General features: G+C 38.8%; 1 protein-coding gene across 1 annotated transcript; it reads left to right on the top strand.

The window, feature by feature from the left end:
- The first annotated feature begins 4,092 nt into the window (after positions 1 to 4,092).
- On the top strand, positions 4,093 to 12,591 carry LOC113009015 (uncharacterized). Its single transcript, XM_026147040.1, has 3 exons — positions 4,093 to 4,675; positions 7,860 to 7,913; positions 11,981 to 12,591. Exons 1-3 carry the CDS (start codon positions 4,261 to 4,263, stop codon positions 12,202 to 12,204), a joined length of 693 nt encoding a protein of 230 aa, XP_026002825.1. The 5' UTR covers positions 4,093 to 4,260; the 3' UTR covers positions 12,205 to 12,591.
- The last annotated feature ends 9,311 nt before the right edge of the window (positions 12,592 to 21,902 follow it).

The raw sequence follows: 21,902 nt of genomic DNA, 5'->3' as shown, positions 1-21,902 counted from the left end.
CTCCATACCAAAAAGTCTTTCATCCATGAAAAATTGTAACATTTTGAAACCATTATTACTTTGCCTAGTCCCAAAAAAACCCAAGCTGATCAGTTCAGGCTTCACCTATAAACGGGAAAACAAAAAAATTGGGTGACCAAACCCACTAAATTTGAACTTTTCATTTTGATGTTAATTAATGTCCATGCAAGATTTTGCAACCAGTTAGTGACCATATTTGGCAGATAAGCTGAATGCACGGAGATGCATACAGTTATGATCAAAAGTTGCATACACAGATCAAGGGCATGAATATCATAAAGAATTTGGACTTTTAATCTTTTTTTTTTTTGTTTTGTTTAATTGTTGTTGTTTTGTTTATTTCAGGATAGTCATTGTAAAGCATACACCTTTACTAACTTTAAAAAGCACAGACTGGGTGGTCAAGTCTGAATTTATTTTTGGATTTTTGCTAATCTGTACAGGGTCAAAATAATACATACATGCACTTAAATCTTTTAATAAGTAATTTTAATAATTGGTTCTACAGTATCTTTTACCAATGACTTTAATTTGTCATCAGTGAGCATCTTGGATTTACAGAAGTTGAGAAGTTCTCTTGTAGCAAAACAACAGCAGATTCAAAGGTCATTAGTTTAAACAACTGTTCATAAATATAAGTTATTCTGATGCGTACATTTAAAAGGTCTGAAAGAAGACCCAAACTGTCACCCTCAGATGAGAGTAAATTAGTTAAGACATCTCGGAACCACCCAGGAACCATCAATGCTCGAGCCTGGCATGAATTGGAAACTGTTGGAAACCCAGTGTCACTGTCCACAGGGAGTTTTACTTTACTAAGACAGTGTACCACTGTACCAGTGGTAGAACAATTTGCTGTTGGCTTTGTTTCCCTTCCACCCGGACTCCTCTGTGCACAATATCTCTCTCTCTCTCTTTACCAGTCATAGTCCCTATGTACAGTCCCTACTCTTACATTGACATTCTTGCTTTTTCTTCTCTCTCGCTGCCTCCTAAACCACCTTCCCCCTTACCTCTTCTTTCACTTTCAGTCAACAGTATCACACTTTCCACCATATCCTGTTGGTCAATAGGGTCCAGTTTGGAAATCTCATTCTTAATTATCCGCAAGTTTGATTTGGCAAAGATCTTGTTAATGTCAGCTATCAAGTATGGTGGTGGTACTTTAATGCTCTGTGGCTGTCTTGCTGATATGATACTGAGAGATTGTGAATAGAATTTAATGAGGAAAGAAATGTTCAACTTCACCTCAAATCAACAGCTAAATAGTTAAAACCTGGACACATTTGTGTGTTCCACCAGGAAAATGATCCCAAACACAAATAGCTAGTTTTGGAATGGATGAAGCAGTCTAACACTAAACCTCTGGAATGGCCTTCTCGAAGCCCCAACTCAAACCCCATTGAAAATGTGTGCACTGCACTTAAAAGTAGCTAGTGATTGCTTGTGTTGGGACACTTGTTAGTCAAAGCAGTTACACTCTTAAGTGGATGAGAAAATGCAGTTTTTGTCACTTCCACATTGTTCATTGAGCCCTGGAGATGGCCAATAACAGCAGGAATCTAAGATAAAAAATTTTTATCTACATTGCACACATCACATTTAAAAGCTTCACTACAGGCAAAGTTAAAAGAAAATGACCTACTTTCTGAGACTGATGATGCTTGATGTTAAAAATCTTAAAGGAAATGTCACGCTCATTTGTGACAGCTGAACCTTTGAAGGCCACAGTGGCTTCGTCAGTGCCTCACTGGACATCATGATTGATTTAAGGGTCAGTGAGTCCAATACATTTCATCTGAGCTGATCTCTGAAGAACTGATGTGATCTTAATTGAGTCTGTTACATCTTCCCAGGAAAAGAGAAGGAAGGGACAAATACACAGGCCTCAGAGGTATAAGGAACATCACAGAGATAATTGATGCTCACAGTATTACATTGTTCCCTTCTGGTTCCAAACAACAGCACTGTTGTTTGACTATATCCAATTTGTTAAAATGTTGCAGTAGCATGACAACTGATGTATTTGATACCTGTATGTATGTATGTATGTAACTATTGTGATACACAATATATTATATAATTACAGGTACACAAAGTCATCAGCTTGGTCTAGAACAGATACAGAGGTATGATAACAAGGTTCTGCAACTCTGTTCATAGAAAAATCTTTCGTGGTTTAAATATGCCAGATCTTTTTAATAAAGTAGTTTTCCTGTACACCCCTGGACCGCTTTCAGCACATCTGCTTTTTTTTTTTTTAGATCACTTCACAGAATTTCCACATGTACAGTTTCATCACAGGCCTTACACATGAGTAGAGAGCAAAACATCAACCTCTATGTATGTCAGGTCAACCCTGCCTTCATGTCCAGAATGAACACTGGTGAATGCCAAACATGAGAACAGGAGTTTTCAGTGCTAGAGTCCATAGTGTTTAAAGCGGAAGACAGTGTTCAAGTTACAGATGCAGTTAGTGTCCTTTTTTTTAAAAATTTTTTGCATTATACCAGCTCAGGGTGCCAGTGCTGACTTTTCACTGTCTCTGTGTGAGGAAGAACTTTGCAGCAAACAAATCATGGTGTGATATAGGCTATGATGCCATAGTGCCTTTATAAACCAGCAAGTTGTCAGGGGTACAGGAGAAGGTCCCACCATGTAAATTTCTGTTGCACTGATGTGACACAATTTGGGGGAGCAGCGGGGCACATAGTTGGATTAAATTTGGATACTAAGTGAAGAAATAGTTAGTAACTTCAGTAATGTTCAATGAATCTACTTCAGTTCCTCTAGTGAATGATTATGTTTTTTAGTTTGTATTATAGCGCATCCTCCACTCACTCTGAAAATAGTGCATTATTTCTGGGAATGTATTTCTCTCTTCCTGAATGGGAATGACAGTATCTGCATCACTGGAGTGTTATCATTCTTGAACTTCTCTACATTTGCTACTGGTCATAGGCAGTATATTGTTATAGACTTACATGCTATCTGTCCTAAATAAACTTTAATACGATTTACAAAGGCTTTAATGACACCCTAACTTTCCCTGTGCCACCATGTTTTAATTTTGTGTGAAATGTTTCCTACTTTTTTGAATAGACTGCAATCAAATTTAGTCCAGATTTGCATTTTGCTATCACAATGACTTGTAATCAACCCCATATCAATCGGAAGTATTGTTAAATGCTTTCATTTAGGGTATAAGCAGATCAAGTATATTTTCATTTGCCCTAACTCTCCTGTCTTTAATCAGTAAATATTAATATGCTAACAAGCTAAATATAGATGGTGAACATAATTCCTGTCTCCCACTTCCATCTCATGTAAATTAATATGACTTAAACTAATTTGACAACAAATCCTTCATCCTCAAAGCAAAGATAGACCATGTTTATTGTTTCTGGTTGCTATCTACCGTGAATGGTAATACCGGTACAATGATAGTTAATCATCCACTTGCCCAGGGGCTATACAAGCCCCTTTTCTTCTTTCTGAAATAAGAAATACATGAAGGAATAGTTCTCACATCTTACTAACATCAGCAGTTATCACTGGATTTGTTGAATACTGAGTTAAACCTAGTAGTGAACAAAGATCTGAAACGCCAGATTGAGGAAGAATAAGGAAACTGGTATGAACTTACTTCTAGTTGTGGCTTCTGTAGAGAATCGCTCCATCCGGAGTCTGGAGGAAGAACGGACAAGTGCTCTGACACCAGCCGTAGGGCTACTGTTTATTTCAGATCCGAGAGAGGTGAAGAAGTGTCCTGCTGGCACCGTGCAGTCGTCCTTGCCGTACATAACGCAGGTGCAGGACGGGCTTTTAGTGTGTAACTGTCACCATCTGCGCACGTGAGAGGCACAGGGACGTGGATTGCTGACTGCGGACACTCTCTGTTCCTTTACTTGACGATGACTCTGCAGGCTGGTGCGCTCTGCTACTGCACTCTTTTTGTTTTACTTTAGCAAATAAACCAAAGATCGGATGCACTAAATTCCTTCTTTCGTGCGTAATAGCCGCGCGGTAAGGCTACGGTGACGCGTTTTGCCTTTCATCATTGAGAGCGGGGCAAGTTTTCAAAGGCACCGATGAGCTACTGTCGGAGTGAGACTTTGGCATCTGAGGGTACCTGTTGGAATTAAAAAAATATATATACAAACGTTACTTTAAAGGGAAACTGGATCGGTCCGTGTTCAGTGGATTTTTTGCGCCTTGGTGACCCTCTTGTGGTGTGGTATGACGGTGGAAACGATGTTTTCATGCAATACGAGTGCCATAAAGGACTGGAGCTACTTTCTGTCTCAGATATTGCCTTTGATGAATAAAACTACAGCCTCCGCTTTGTCGATGGTCAACATCGACAAGGCGGAGGCTGTGACGACCACTGTGGTGACATCCTTGCAGCCGGACGGCGCCATGAGCGCGAGTAATCCCCCTATCGACTCCAACCATACCTCGGGCATGGAGCACGTCTTTCAGTACTCGTACTCGGAGAGTGACCTGCTGTACACGGACTATCGGACACCGGAGAGAGATCCCATGCCTCTTCCCAAAGCGGTGCTCTATCTGGTCATGGCAGCGCTGGTAGTAGTGGCAGTGGCGTATGCGATAGTTGGACACCTGGTCAAAGATGTGGTGAATGACTTCGTCGGTATGTGGCACCTACTGTGCTTATATGTGTGTGTTGAGTGTACATTCAGTGCCAATGGGTTTACTATAAAGAGCGTAAAGCATGGAAAGGTGGTAAAAACGTTCATGTGTAATATCATTAGGGGAGACCAGGAATAGTTGTAACATTTTTCACATTTCTGTCTGTAAATTGGAGCTCTTTTAAGGTAGTGGATTCAAAATGTAATGCAAAGTATTTACATGTCTCTGCTATTAAATAGTGCAGCTATTTTCTCTGCAGCACAATTACCCATTGCCTGGTATGGCCTCAAACACAAAGAGTGAAATGTTACAATTAACCCCATAGTCTGGGTTAGTTGTAACATATCCTGGGGTGAAATGTAACACAATGAAATAAGGGTACTAACAAAACATTAACATGTAATCTTTGTTTATTCAACACATGAATGCACTTACATCCATTTATGTAGCTGTGTGTGTGTGTGTGTGTGTGTGTGTGTGTGTGTGTGTGTGTGTGTGTGTGTGTGTGTGTGTGTGTGTGTGTGTGTGTGTGTGTGTGACAGAATGCAGAAATCTAACTTTGAACATATTCCAACCCCCCAAAAAAGACAAATTATAAAATTTTCTGAAACTGAATATTTCATTAATTTTGGTTGGTCTTCCTCGAGTTTGGCCTCATTGGCTCAGTGGGCATTATAACCTACAACTCTTGCACCAATTTTGAACATAACAATGAAGCTGAAAAAATGTAGTTGTTCACCAGCATCGCAATCCCATTACTTTTTATCATGGCTTACCTTGGTGTGGTTTGCAGAGTGCTTCAGAAAGATGAGGGAATCTGTTTCTTGCACCCATCCTGATTTATTTCCACTACCAGTACTTCCTACTGGTCCATCTCTGACACAGAGGTCTGCATAATGTATGTGTGGGAACACAAACAGTGAAGTAATTGTGTTGCCAATGGCATTAACCACATATACAAATGCGACCAGTGAACCTCTCTCTGCTGATGTCGTTGCCCCAACTTGTTTAATATAAGTTAAAGTAATAGTGTGGTAACATCTGCATTATTGTTACAACTGACCCAGACTCCTATAGCCATGAACTAGCTAACATTACAGCCAACGGCTAAAACACTAGCACTAAAGACTTACACAGAATATATCCCCATAGACATACAAATAACATAATTTGAGTTTGATGAGTTTAGCTGCAAAGCAGATAATGCTATTAGAAATTGAAATAAAGTAGAAAAACTTACTTTTTGGCATACAAATTACTTTTTTTCGTGTTAAATTGTCTGTGTTTGATGAAATGTGCTGATTTTTCACATGTGATAGCAGAACTGAGTTGGGCATACACAGGATGAGTCACATCATTTGAAACTTAGCCCTGATTGGAGAAATTGGAAGTGTTACAACTGACCCACATTACAACTATCCCCGGTCTCCCCTACATGAATTTGTAAAAATAAATAAGTAAATAAATAAATAAGTGAGACTAAATTATCTCTAAATGTCAGTAAGACCACTAGAAGCCTTAAAGGACTGTCCCTTGAGCCCCCTTTGAGAGTCACTTTTCCTTATTCTAGAAGAACTGCTGCTTGAAAGTGACACAGCAGCGCAGAAGAATCAAAATATCTTAAGGAATGCATGAAGGAAGTGACTTGGGGACTACCTGAAATAGCAAAAGCAACATTGTTTATTAAAGGAATATCTACAGGACCTTTAGTGAGAGCACCCCCCGACACACACACACACACACACACACACACACACACACACACACACACACACACACACACACACACACACACACCCCAACCCCCCAAAAACAAAAAATCCTAAATGATTGTAATGCAGATGTACAGTAGCTCTGCTCTCCTAGCCATTGACCTTGTGGAGGACAAACCACTGTCTGACAACTCAAAGCTGCTGTGTTTTTGTTTTTTTTTTCTATTTTTGAGGAGCTTCCTGTGACTGATACATAATATATGAAACAATGAAACAATGAGTCTATTTTTAGGGCACAGACACTCAGTGCTGTCTTGATCTGATAGTCAGCTTCTTCCATTAAATTGTTTAAAGAAAAATGCACTTAGTAACTAAGTGATCAGGACAGAGGAGGATATTAATCAAGCAGCAATAGGGGGCCCTAAGGGGAGTATAAAACACACACACACGCACACGCACACACAAGTGTGTGTGTGTATATATATATATATATATATATATATATATATATATATATATATATATATATATATATATATATATAAAAACACCCAGCACGCCTCTGCGGGCGGTTTATCCTTCAAGCTCGGGTCCTCTACCAGAGGCCTGGGAGCTTGAGGGTCCTGCGCAGTATCTTAGCTGTTCCCAGGACTGCTAAGATATATATATATATATATATATATATATATATATATATATATATATATTTGGCCTGGGTATGTATGGCTAGTGAAGCTGAACTCAGCTTCCAAAGAAATCTGAATAATCACAGTTAATTCATGATTTAATGTCTGTGTACAGTTCCTAGGGCCAGATAGTTTGGGTAGCTTTATTTCCATTAACTAATGAAGTCATAATTTAAAAACAGCATATAAAAATTATTTATGATATAATCTGGATATTATTTCTTTCATAATCTGAATGCTAACATAATTATAATATTAACAATAATATGTATCGAAAACCTTTGACTTTTGGGTTAAGCGTGTATGCTTAATTTCTTTCATTAATATGGTAATATTTCTTCTAGAAAAATGAGCACAACTACTCTTTTCTTGTGATAATTTGTCTTGCTGTAAGGAAAATAGTTTGCAAATGTATATTAAATTCATATCTATACACTATAGCTATCACTTTCTTTTGTCACAACACAAAACATGCATCACCATATATTACTATTTTTATGTACTTTTTGTTCTAGTATTTCCCATCACAAATAAAACAGGTATTATTCAACATTTATCACTTTTTTCTTTGCATCCTTTGTATGCATTTTAAGTGTCACGAATTATACTCAGTAGTACAGCAGAACTGTACTGGTCTTCAGCACCACAGTGGCCATGTTGGTGTGTTTTCATTACCTTTTATTATACCTGTTGTGTTCATATGATTTCTGTCTTTATCATTTCATAACACTCAGAAGGTAGTGTGCGCCAAATCTTACACATTTGTTCTGTTGCTCACTGTTTGCAGGTGGAGGCAGGTCGATTGTTGGGGAAGGTGACGGTACAGACACCAGTGAACCAGGTAAAAAAAATGTCCACATGGGTCACACGCTGCAGCACTTAGATTTGCCACAGAGACACGCTGCCCCTCCTCTCTGTCTCCTTCACCTCACCTGAACTGTTCACCTTCACATGAACATTCAAACTGACACACGTGCACTAACACAAACAGAGTGTTTGGCCTCCTGGGTATTTTGCTGAGGTGTAAATGTGGAGAATCTGTGTTGTGCAGACATTTTCCTTCTCACCACAGGAAGGTTAAAAAGACTACAAAGCCTCACAGATGCTCTCAAATTTGTCCCATTTCACATCAAGCCCATCATAGCATGCAATTACCTGTTCCACGGACAGCACAGCTCTTGTCCAGAGTCAAGGAGGAATGTCAAATTTGTTCTCTTTTTTTTTAAACTAAAGCTCCAGATTTGCAAATTTGCCTGGAGAAGCGCACATTTTAAATGCTTTTTCATATTAGTATGGTAGAGTCCAGCTTGGTAAAAAAAAAGAAGATGAGTCTTTTATGCTTTTGTAGCTAGCAGAGGCAGTGATACCTGCTCTCCATCGGTAAAGTTCATGTATTACTCTGCGTATTTAGTTTCAGAATGGTGTTTCAAATTGTAAATTGTTAAATGTGTTCTTCATTAAGCACATGGCTTTACCCCTGACTTCAGTAAATAAGTACTTAGCTGTCAATCTCTTGTTAAAAACTCGTCGTTGTGCATCAGTCTTACTTTTTTTAATATGACATCTTTTGGTGCTAGCAAGCACACCAGCACCAAAAAAAATAAAAAATGGTGGGTTAGTGATATTGGGCTAGCTAATATAAAATGTGTGCTACCTGGTGGCTAGCTAAAGAACATAAAAACAGCTACAGAGCATAAAAACAATTCAGGAATTGAATTGAAAAATTGAATTGAAAATTCAAATTTAACGGGAACATTTAGGATGAGCGTTAAATTGCTCTCAAAAAAAGTGCATATTGAGGGTCATGAGCAGAGATAAACACCATCATATAAGATAAGCATTAAGAAGCCTACAAAAACACACTAGAATTTAATCAAGAGAACATTTAAGATGCTGTGGGGTTTGGATTACTCACTATGAAAAAGATTTAATCCTTAGTTTAATGACTACACTAAAATCTTAGTCAAGCTGACAGACTCTTTTCTGAAGTGTTCAAATATTTGCTGTTATGCTATGAGCTGTAGTGTACACTATGGGTTTTTATTCAATCTTTGCTTAAAGACATGCTGCACACAAATTTTGATTGTGAAGTCACATTCTTACTGACTAGTGACTTGTGATTGATACCAGGTTAGTCAATGAGCTACAGATATTTCTCCATGGTATGACCAAGATTTATAAAACATATTTAATGTTTTATTCAGAATGCCCCAAAATTCACCATGTGGTGGTTTTAGGATAAAATGAAGGTTTAAAGCACTCCTGCTTGTGACTTTATTTTTCTGACCTGGAAGTTACGTCCATATTTTATACCGTCTCTGGTTCACTTTTGAGAATTCAAATACATTTCACTTACTTTGTCAGGTTTTAGTTGTCTGACATTTCAGCAGTTAATAGTACATAGTATGATGGGTTAAATTTGCATTTTCAAATTACAAACAAAAGTAACCCATTAAATAAAAGTTTTCCAATAAAATACTTTTTAATGGAAAATGCATCAAAATAGTAAAGGTCTTGTTGAATTTCAATATATAATCAAGATAATATTTACAAGGCCAAAAGGTCTTTTTTTTTTCTACAAGTCTCACACAACTTGATTCACAAGCTTGAACACGACAACTCAATAAAGAGAGGGAAATGTCTTAAAAATATGAAATAAATATTTCCTCTCCTGTGATAAAACTTGTCTCTAGAGCTCCATCAGTCGAGATTTGACTCAAAGAAACATACTTTACAGTATCTGTATTCCTCTTCTCAGGTTCATGACACTCTGAAGTCTCCTTTCTACAGTTCCACATCTCTGCTCAGCTGGGATTTAAAGTGATGATGTATATCATGCTAAAACACTTTTATCTAACCACATATTGCGATGGATGCAGGATGGAGGTTTCAGTATCATTTGTGCAAATTCTTTGACATATGAATAGGAGGAGCTGGGGATAGATCCACTGACCTGATTGGTAGATGACCCACTCTACCACCTGGTCCACAGCTACCCTGCTGGCTGCTAAAAATGCAGGGCTTCCAAATAACACCTAAACTGCATCAGTTCAAAAATAGGCTTAGAATTTATTGATGATCAGATCAGATGAATCTAAATGTGAATTTTTAGTGTAGCATGCTGTTGGCTCACTTTCAGTTTTTCTCTGTCACTTTGCAGCAGAGTCTGAAATGCATGATTTAACAGGGGAATCTATGGGTCTGAGGAATCCCGCCCTGCCTTCTTTCTGTTCCTCACACTCACGACTGTCAGCTATAATCTCAGATCCTAATCTGACAGAACAATGATTGATGGGTTCCAATTCAAAAAGGCTCCACCACACATGATGGGGCTGCTGTGCAGTAGACATCTACCCCCAGAAACAATTTTATGGTGCTTTGCCTCTAATGGAATTACAGAGGCTGAACCCATCACGACTTTTTGTTAGATGAAGTTTACAGCCTTGTTCAGTGCACATTATAAATGCTCAGCATGCTTGTTTTTGCCCCGTTGCAGAATGTATGGGTCTGCAGTTTATGCTTCCCTTCCACAAAGCATCATCTGTGATGGTTTATCATAAACTAACCATGGCATGAAAAGTGCTTATTAGCTTCACTTACATGGAGAGTTCAAGTTTCACACCTCTTCCTGTGAAATTCCTGAAATTGGGTTTTGAAATTACAATAATAAACACAGCTGTATTTCCAGGATTATTTAAGTGGGATGACATACAGCAAGCCGTGGGGAGGGGATAGCAATTTGAGGTTGGAATTTGGGGATGGGTCGAGGAAATAAACTACCTAAAAAATGAAAATGAAAGACCTTGTGAGTTTTTATTGTTAACATTGAAGTGTCAGATTGAATAAACTCACCTTGAAGGGTAAAGGACTTAAGGAATGGTAGGTGGTTAGGCATAAGAGTGGGAATTATTTAACACTTAGCTTAGGAAAATTATTATGATATTATGTTGATTAATATATTCTAATTACATCCAAGAAAGTTTGTGTAAGGGTCTGTAAAAAACAACCATTGATATAAAGTATACCCGATGCATCTGTGGCTTGTAGAACCACCTTTAGCAATATTAACTTCCATCTCTCACATCATTGTAGGGGAATTTTGGTCTGCTCTTCTTCACAGCGTTGCTTCACTTCGTTGAGCTTGTTTTTACACGACTCTCTTGAGGTCCCACCTCTTTCTGTCCCTTTTCTTTATCTTTTCCTCTTATTCCTTCTCTTTTTTGTTTCCCCTTTCTTTTTCTAACCTGTCACTTCTCCCCATTTGCTCCAACCTTGTATGACGCCACAGATACTAATGTGAATAATAAAAGAAAGAGAAAAGGGAAAAGACTTAGAAGAGAAGCCTGTAGAGAGCCTATAGACCTCCTCTTGGCAAAGCAAATGTGTATGCCACAGCAGGCCATTAAGACCATGATTCTGCTTGCTAAAACTGCCAGACATAAGAGGTTTATTAAAACAAACAAAGAAAAAAACAGAGAATATGTTTATATTGAAAGGTTAGTATACATTTTTTAACTGAGTATTTATCTTTTATTTGTATTTAGTTAATTGCAATTCTGAGCTTTTTTTTGGCTTGCAAAGAGATTATATTCGGGAACTGGGTATATTTTTTAGATTCTCTTACTGTGTGCTCAATTAATTCATGGATCTTCCAGGAATAGTGGTGATTGAAGGGATTGTTCAGTAGGCGGTGGTTTTGCATGTGAACATTATCTTCTTCGGGGAATGTTAGGTCAGTAGCCTAAGTGACAGTATGACGTACTAACAAGTACAAGTGAGCCAATTTGAAAAATGCTGAAAATATTACCTGAAGTTAGATCAGTAAGATCCCTAATCCTTCCTTGTAGTACAGGTATCTGCTTTGAACTGATGCCTATCAAAGCAACACTATGACTGTCTCTATTTCAGACTGGGTGTTTGGCTCTCGCCGTGCTGCCAACCGCAACAAGACCGAGGTTAACTCAATCACCAACACCATGAATGAGATGAGTGAGAGGCCCCCGCTGGTGGAAATGAGCTACATATCCCTGAACCACACCAACCATCTGAGCTCCAACAGACAGGAGGAGGTAGTGGTCACCATAGATGAGACACTACAGCAGCAACCTCCAAACACTCCCTCTGGGACTTAACTGCAACCTTCTGATCTTCACTGAGAGAAATCAAGCAGCATCTTTGCTTGCTTTTTGTGTTAAAGTGGATTTACAAGTCTGACACAAATGGAAGCTTTATCCACTGTTTCTTCACCTGCAGGTGGCTGTGTAATGTTGGGCCAGAAGGTACTTGGAGGCATGAGATGCTGATGTTTGTATGTGACTTGATTCTTTTTGGCTGAAATGACAGATGAGGGCAGCTACAGCTTGTTTGGACAAGCAGCCGGAGAGACAACTGTTATTTTTTCATGCTTAGTCCTCATCGTGCCAACCCTTTTATTTCTCTAAGTTACCCCTCATCCATTTAAAATGAAAACACCAATGCAAACAATATTTAATCGCTCTAGATATACAACACATGGTGGTCAGTGCTTATTGTAACATTTCTGATAGCAAAGTGAAAAACTTCACCCTCATGAGAACAGTTAGATTAACACTTTTGTCATTTTCGCTGAGGCTGCGAGATTAGGTTTTGCATAATCTATATAAATTTGTATCTCTTTCTATATGATGATACTGTAATTACCAAAGGCAAGTCTATCCCTAAAGATTAAATAAAATCATTTGGTAGTTTCATGGTATTAGCTTGATGTAAGAGGAAACAAGTGCTAAGTCACCTTCAAGAGCTCTGATTATACCTGCTGTCAACTCTCAAAAAATGTGCATTGCTTTTAATGTCATTATTGGTTACATGTCACATGGAATGGCTTTTGTCAAAGCCTTTGTTTACCTTTATTACCTCACTGTTAAGGGCTACATACTGCTGCTGATGACACTGCTCACAGACACAAATAATGGGGCTTATTTCTCCTTTGCATGTGGTCCTTATCCTCTGCACACATGGATCTACTATAAACAGTATCTTTGAAGGGTCTGTTCTACCTGAAAGTACTGATGTTAGAACTCCAATTTTCTCTCTCATTTATAATAGGTTTGAATAAAAGGTTCGAGGAACAGGCGTCTGGTTCACATCAACAAGATCTTAGTTTGTCCCTTCCCCAATCTGCAAGACTTTTTTTTTAAGAGTCTTGTTCCTCAAATATGTTAATCACACTGATCTGTGAGTGTAAAAGTGGAAAACAGTCTGCAAAAAAAAAGGCAATAAAGCAAACAAACAAATAAAAACCCATGCTCTTTCATTTTTTACCATGCTGTTAATCGCTGTATTCCTTTCGGATCATTGAATAAATACTCATTGGTAAAAGTATTTGTTTTGGGTTTTGTGCTTCTTTAATATTTAATATTTAAGATAATAAAAAAATCTTTTTGTTATATAACAAAGACAAGTATCATATTATGAGTGAACATCCATATACATGCACTCATACAGTGGGGCAAAAAAGTATTTAGTCAGCCACCGATTGTGCAAGTTCCCCCACTTAAAATGATGACAGAGGTCAGTAATTTGCACCAGAGGTACACTTCAACTGTGAGAGACAGAATGTGAAAGAAAAATCCATGAATTCACATGGTAGGATTTGTAAAGAATTTATTTGTAAATTAGGGTGGAAAATAAGTATTTGGTCACCTCAAACAAGGAAAATCTCTGGCTCTCACAGACCTGTAACGTCTTCTGTAAGAAGCTTTTCTGTCCCCCACTCATTACCTGTATGAATGGCACCTGTTTGAACTCATCATCTGTATAAAAGACACCTGTCCACAGCCTCAAACAATCAGACTCCAAACTCCGCCATGGCCAAGACCAAAGAGCTTTCGAAGGACACCAGGAAAAGTATTGTAGACCTGCACCAGACTGGGAAGAGTGAATCTACAATAGGCAAGCAGCTTGGTGTGAAAAAATCAACTGTGGGAGCAATCATCAGAAAATGGAAGACATACAAGACCACTGATAATCTCCCTCGATCTGGGGCTCCACGCAAGATCTCATCCCGTGGGGTCAAAATGATCATGAGAACGGTGAGCAAAGATCCCAGAACCACACGGGGGGACCTGGTGAATGACCTGCAGACAGCTGGGACCAAAGTAACAAAGGTCACCATCAGTAACACACTACAACGGCAGGGAATCAAATCCCGCAGTGCCAGACGTGTTCCGCTGCTGAAGCCAGTGCATGTCCAGGCCCGTCTGAAGTTTGCCAGAGAGCACATGGATGATACAGCAGAGGATTGGCAGAATGTCATGTGGTCAGATGAAACCAAAGTAGAACTTTTTGGTATAAACTCAACTCGTCGTGTTTGGAGGAAGAAGAATACTGAGTTGCATCCCAAGAACACCATACCTACTGTGAAGCATGGGGGTGGAAACATCATGCTATGGGGCTGTTTTTCTGCCAAGGGGACAGGACGACTGATCCGTGTTAAGGACAGAATGAATGGGGCCATGTATCGTGAGATTTTGAGCCAAAACCTCCTTCCATCAGTGAGAACTTTGAAGATGAAACGAGGCTGGGTCTTCCAACATGACAATGATCCAAAACACACCGCCCGGGCAACAAAGGAGTGGCTCCGTAAGAAGCATTTGAAAGTCCTGGAGTGGCCTAGCCAGTCTCCAGACCTCAACCCCATAGAAAATCTGTGGCGGGAGTTGAAAGTCCGTGTTGCTCGGCAACAGCCCCAAAACATCACTGCTCTCGAGAAGATCTGCATGGAGGAATGGGCCAAAATACCAGCTACTGTGTGTGCAAACCTGGTAAAGACCTATAGTAAACGTTTGACCTCTGTTATTGCCAACAAAGGTTATGTTACAAAGTATTGAGTTGTATTTTTGTTATTGACCAAATACTTATTTTCCACCCTGATTTACGAATAAATTCTTTACAAATCCTACCATGTGGATTCATGGATTTTTTTTTCACATTCTGTCTCTCACAGTTGAAGTGTACCTCTGGTGCAAATTACTGACCTCTGTCATCATTTTAGGTGGGGGAACTTGCACAATCGATCTATCTATCTATCTATCTATCTATCTATCTATCTATCTATCTATCTATCTATCTATCTATCTATCTATCTATCTATCTATCTATCTATCTATCTATCTATCTATCTATCTATCTATCTATCTATCTATCTATCTATCTATCTATCTATCTATCTATCTATCTATCTATCTATCTATCTACCTACCTACCTACATACATATACATGCTTGTGGAGTTTATATAAGCAGCTGACCGTGCTGCTTATATCAGCAGCCTGCTAATTGCTGCTACATATTCTGTTGCTCATGTTATACCTGAAATAAATAAACACCTGATAGAAAATCAGTGTCTCTTTATTGTATTATTTAAATTCACACATTTATTGCTAGACAAGATTAAAAAAAATCTTCTTCTAAAAGAAGCTAATTATTTGATCTGATTTGACAGCTCACACATCACAGACTACCCCGGTCTGAATTTTTCATCACCCCAAAGCACCTTCTAAGTTTGAAGTATTACAGTCTTCATGTGTGCAGAGGACAATCCAGCTTTGTACTCATAATGCTGCTGAGTGTAGCTGTTGTCAGGGGCCACCCCCATTAAAAGACTGGATGACACGCAAGCTAATGAAAGGGCAGCAAGGCCTGTCAGGCACCCTGCCCGCTCAGGTAACCTTCTGTTACAAAAAACTGCCCCCTAGCTTGCTCTGTGGGACCTCCTGTCACCTCAGTGGCTTTGTCTTAAGAGCTGTCACCTTGCTTCATTAGTACCACTTCCCAGTGAAGTGCTTTCAACCTCACAACCAGCACCCCTGAATGTGCTACCTTTAGTGTCCCTTTCCTTAGAGAAGACTAAAGTTTGTATGCAGTACCTTGTACAATTCTAGAGTCACCCCTCAGTGGTTTAAATTTTGCCATAAAAATGGTAAATAGGTGCAGTAATTTATGTGCAAAGAAGAATGGAAATACAGTATAACTGGCAAAACCAGAGTTTGTCAGATTCTAATGGCCTAGAAAGTCAATATCTGGTATGACCACCTTTATACTTCAACACAACAGGAACTCTTTCAGGTAAGCTTTCTTGTAATTTCTTTAAGGCATCATCAAGAACAGTGCTCTGGGCTTTTTGAATGAAATTCACAGCTCTACTTTGGATATTGGCTGCTTGTTTGTTCTGTTCTTTGTCAAGGTGATCCCACACTGCTTCACTAATGCTTATGTCCAGGGCTGTGGGGAGAGCAGTCCACAACTCACAGTGTATATTATTCCATCCAGGCATGTTTTGTACCTCATTGGCACTGTGTTTTGAATCACTGTCACACTGAAAAGGGAAGCCTTTCTAGTTGGCAATACATGGTGGATCCTAATCTGATGGTACTTTTCTGCATTCGTAACTCCATTACAGTTTTTCTCAGTCGCTTTGGTGCGTTTCTCAGATCAGAATTGAAATTCTCATAACTATTAGTTCAACCTCCACAACACTCAGTCATTTGTGCACATCATAGTAGCAATTTCTCCTCTCTCTGAACAAACTGCAAATGATTTTGGACATGAATCAGTTGCTTCCATACATTTCCCTGCTGCTTTCTGACATTTCCATTTGCTTATGTCATGTCAGTCAAAAGTAATCATACCTATGGATGCTGAATAGTCGTTCCCAATAAAACTAATAGTCATACATCCATTGCTTGAGTCATCACACACAAAATTGTTGAACTAGTTATCACATGCCAAATATTGGCCATCTGTCAAGCAAATCCTATACCTTTCTGTATCATTTTTCCTGGAAATGTCTCCGAAATTGAACAATTGATCTCAGGTGAATTACAGCTGTCACTCATGAGGTTGTTCACTGTCAATTATGGATGAATCCTGTGAATCCCCAATTGGCAAGCATATATAAACTGCGCAGGAGCTAGTGTGTAACATTTCTACACTTCTGTGACACAAAATGGAAGGTCAGCACCGTGGAAGAGGGGTGAGGATGCGGGGAGGAAGGGGAAGGGGAAGAGGGAGAAGAGGCAGATATAGGCGGATTCCTAATGAAATAAGGGCTACAATTGTGGACCATGTTGTCAATCACGGCCTCACCATGGAGGAGGCTGGTCGAAGGGTGCAACCCAATATTGGAAGAACTACTGTCAGTTCAATCATTCAAACATTCCGTAGGGAAAACAGGTATGCAAACAGTAATACACTGTACTGTACTGTGCCATCTCAGACAACGGCGTCCTCACCCATATCCCCCTTCTTGGTCCATACAATACCCAACATCTCCTGACATTTTTAGACACTCTTTACAGGGACCTAGTCCCTGAGAATGAGAGAGGTGGAGGCCAACTCAGCAAGTATGTTGTTGTCTGGGATAATGTCCGTTTTCACCACTCCCATCAGGTCAGAGAGTGGTTTGCAGCACATGACAGAATTCTGGTTGAATATCTCCCTCCATATTCCCCATTCCTTAATCCAATAGAGGAGTTTTTCTCTGCCTGGAGGTGGAAAGTTTATGACCGGCATCCACATGAGCAAATGGCCCTGCTAGCAGCCATGGATGCAGCATGTGACGACATCACAGCAGGGTCCTGCAGAGGATGGATTCGCCACTCCAGGAGATACTTTCCTCGCTGCATTGTGAGGGATAACATCTGTTGTGATGTAGATGAAAATATGTGGCCAGACAGACAGGAACGTCTGGATGTGCCAGAATGATTTACTGTACTGTTACATGTGCTGTTTATTGTTCACATTAGTGCACAGCTCTACCAAATGGATGATTTTATGTTTACATGTATTCTACAGTGCACAAGTGACTGTAGCATATTTTTCTTTTGCACAATTCTGTAGGATTACAAACACTTCTACACAATGGAAATGTGAAACGTACGTATTCAGTGTCTCAGTTACTCCCAAGACTCCCATAACATCTACAGTGACTTTACTGCACATTTCAGATGGCTGTACAGGTAGGCCATAGTGCTGTCGTCAGCATTTTCAGGTGTCACCAATTGTTTTTGCAATGGGAAACACTGAAATTATAAACTGTCATAGTGGAAACATGACAATGCCATTTGACTATCTTGTTCATAAAGATGGTGTCAAGACTTTTCATTTTGATGGCACTGACAGTTTCATTGACATGGATACTTGCTTTTGAGGTATGGATAATCAGCTGACCTCAGCATCTAGGTTTTGCCACTGGAAAGCACTACTGCGGCAAAAATGTGTTCTGAGGAAGCACCAAGCACAACTGTAAGCTCCTCAACACCACTGGCTAAAATGCAGCACCAAACAATGACAGAGCCACCACCATTCTTTTTTTTTTTTTTTTTTTTACAGATAATGGACTGATTCTTATATTCAACCATCCTTCCATTAAGACCACTTCTGGTGAGGCTTTGACGAACAGTACTGTAGATGGATTGGCTGAATTGTCAAAAGCATTTCTCAGGTCCTGTCTCAGGTCTTTTCTGGATTTTTCCCTATTGCTTAAGGACATGTCTTCTGATACTGTTCATCTGCTGTAGATTATTTTTAAGGGTTGCCGCTTTTTCTTTTGCCCTCCACTTTTCCAGTTTCCTCAGTGACACCCTGCACACCAACCAAATATATGCCAAGTTTTTGGTTCATAGCTCTTTTGGAAACATGTTGCTGGTGCAAAATTACTATTTTATGCCGGTCTGTGTTATTGGTGGCATTTAACTAAAGAAATGAGAACAAAAAGTTTATTTTTGCAGCAGGTCACTGCTAACAAATTGCTTAAAGCTACAATTTAAAATGTTCTTTTCTAAGTTGTCTGTTATGTGTGGACACATCACTGGTCCATCACTTAAGTTAGGTATCTTTTTATGCTTGAGTGATGCAGAGAACAAACAAACATACAAACAAAAATAATAAGGTACAAGGACCCGACTAATAGTGAATGAAAAAGCAGCTAAAGTCCACAAAAAGACCTTCAGGAAGCCTGTTGAACTACTGCTCAAGACCACTTAAAAATGTCCAAAAAGTCTGGTGGAACATTTGCACAGTACCTTATTTTCTTTTCAGCTCAATTCCATTTAGCTTTATTCATATACCTCTTATTCACAACGACAGCCACCTCAAGGTGGTGTCTGAAATGACAGTTGTTCTGCCCTAATCCATTTCGGCCTGCACAGAATGTCCATTTCCCCCCTGCATGTGAGGACGAAGACATTTTTCACATCGACAGCAGGTCCTCCTCATTGTTTGCTGTGAAGGAGAGAACAACACTAAATTATTGACAGTGTGAAAATGTCACAGACGTTCCTATATTACTTGGCCATTGTGAGCAGAAAAATTTTTATTTCTACAAACTTTGTAAAGAACAGTGTACATGAATGAGCTTCATCACAGTGGTTTGAAGCATTTCTAAATTTGAATTGGCAGCTATTCAAAGAGTAAAAAGGTGCAAACTGAGCATAAAAGGTCAAATCTACAGATGGCAGGTTGTGTTCTGGATCCACAGGTGGACAGAAATTACTACCTTTATGTGTTGGCATTTGGATTTACTGAATGCAACAACATCACCAGCCCCCAACCCCACCACAGTGTAGTAACTGTAAAAATGTACATAGTTTGAACCATAGATACCTCCATACAAATAATCACAGAGCGCACAGAAAAGAGAAGTGTTTGCAGGATAGTATTTTACTGGCTAAAAGGGGAAAAAACTGCCCCCAAGTGACCAAAGTGGTACAAAGCAAGGAGAAGGGAAAATCTGATCAATCAAAAAAATCAAAGACAGACAGTGGAATACTTTAAAAAAGTAACCAACTATTGTATTAGAGCTTTTGATTTAGATTATTTATTTTTATTTATATTTATTTAGGTTTTTATTTCATTCCATGTAATAACAATTCACCACAATTAATGGAAAATCTGTTGTTTTTTTTGGTTATTTATTGGAGTTTGTTGTATATACGTAGCTTCTTCCTCACACCAATCATTTTCCCCTTTTTGTTAAAAAGTTTCTTAAAGCTGCATCATATCCATCGATGAAGTGGTAGTTCTCTATACTTTCTTGAATTCTCATGTGCATATATTGTCTACTGTTTACAAGAGCCTTTTAAATATGAGCTATGGAGACTACCATCACCTGTCAAGGCAAACAATTTGATTCGGGTAAAGTATATCCAGTAAATGGCAATATAACCACTATAGCTCTTTCACATTGTCCCACAAAAAGCCAGAGGGTTGGATTTGAGAAGCAAAGTGTGCATAGTCTTTTCACACTGTGTAAAAGCTCTATTCTGTTGCCCCAATGCTCTCAGCTACAGATTTTACAGCACCACTGGAGGTTGATGTAAATGTTACTGGAGCTGGAGCTCTCTTGGTTCAGGAAGAATGTCTTAATGTCTTATATACTCATATAAAAAGTTATCTGCTGACCAGTGTTATAGCTAAAATAAATAAATAAAATGCATCTAGCATGTCATTGTTTTGCTTATGTGTGTGTGTTTTTGTTTTTTTGTTTTGTTTTTGCCTTTGTGTTGTAGGTACTGTCCCTGATTCTGCATTTCATTTGTGCACTATACAGCTGGTATGAATGTGGAATTCAGTGAATGAATTTGAACATCATCAGCTTAACTTCAAATTCATCTCTGCTACCCTTTATGTAACAAACTCTGACCATGACTACAGCCACTGTGCGCTAGTCACACACTGTTCTTTGGTTTAAATCCATGCTGTTTTTGTTTGTTTTTTTGCAGCATGTTTCACAACTTGAAAAACACAATCGCACATATACAGACCCAGTATTTAAATACATGAGTACTTAAATATAAGCTTTACATTTCCAGTTTATCAAACACCACTGAGCAGTCCTTACCTTTAAGTCTAACCTCTCTTCTTCCTTTCTAGTTCTGGCTTTCTTACCTTGCTCCATGTCTAAGTAAATTTAACTCTATTTCTTTTCTCTCCCTGTGAAATACATGTCCTGACACAAAAAAATTACACACTTATGCTCACTCTTCTTCTGCATGGCTAGCTAGATGCTGAAGTACCACAACTTATGGACACCCACAGTCATTCCAATGTAGTAGCAAAACAAACAAACAAAACAAATAAATAAAAACATGCCCACTTTAACCTCTGACTATGGCACACAATTTTGCCCCTTTCATCTGTTTTTATGTGACATCCTCTCGTGACTAATAAACAAACAAGATTGCCTTTCATGTGTTACTGCTTATTAAAAGCATTATTATTACGATTATTACTATTACTATTATTACCATTATTATTATTAAGCATTATTATTAAAATTATGTTTGTTCTTTCATTTTTGTATAAACCAATAACAGACAGAACAGTTATATTTAAAAAGCCTATTTCACTGATACACTTTGGTTGGTAACAATCTTTTAAAAAGACATCCGCTGGACGATGGTTTTAAGAAAAATTTATTTTGCCTTACGGCAAATCTGTGAAGGGTAAAGACCCCTCAAGGCCATAAACCCATCAGGAAAGTGCTGAAAAGCCTCGGTTTCCCGTAGACTACTACCCATCGAGAGGATTTGCCCCCTGCTGACTATTAGGAGGGATGCATGTTTAAGCCACCTTAGCACTGGCTTACCTTCCTTCCTGCATGTTTTGTTACATGCAAGTATTGAGCTTTTTACCCACTTCTTCTCTGCCGTGGCTTCTTCAGATATAGACTCAGCGTATAAAACAAAAACTCTATCACCATTTACAGAATGAAACCCAACTTATTACATCATATTCAATATTTTTTTTATTTGTAACCTTGTTGTAACCTATGTTGTAACCTGTTTATTAGT

Source organism: Astatotilapia calliptera, chromosome 17 (assembly GCF_900246225.1).
Source record: "Astatotilapia calliptera chromosome 17, fAstCal1.2, whole genome shotgun sequence".
Classification (NCBI taxonomy): Eukaryota; Metazoa; Chordata; class Actinopteri; order Cichliformes; family Cichlidae; genus Astatotilapia; species Astatotilapia calliptera.
Note: the sequence above shows the minus strand (reverse complement) of the source record. Positions and strands in the feature narration are given on the sequence as shown.

Excerpts from the sequence above, each read along its gene's own strand:
- LOC113009015 (XM_026147040.1), top strand. The coding sequence starts at position 4,261 with ATGACGGTGGAAACGATGTTTTCATGCAATACGAGTGCCATAAAGGAC. Across the intron at positions 4,676-7,859 it reads TGTGGTGAATGACTTCGTCG|GTGGAGGCAGGTCGATTGTT; the intron begins GTATGTGGCACC and ends CACTGTTTGCAG. Across the intron at positions 7,914-11,980 it reads TACAGACACCAGTGAACCAG|ACTGGGTGTTTGGCTCTCGC; the intron begins GTAAAAAAAATG and ends TCTCTATTTCAG.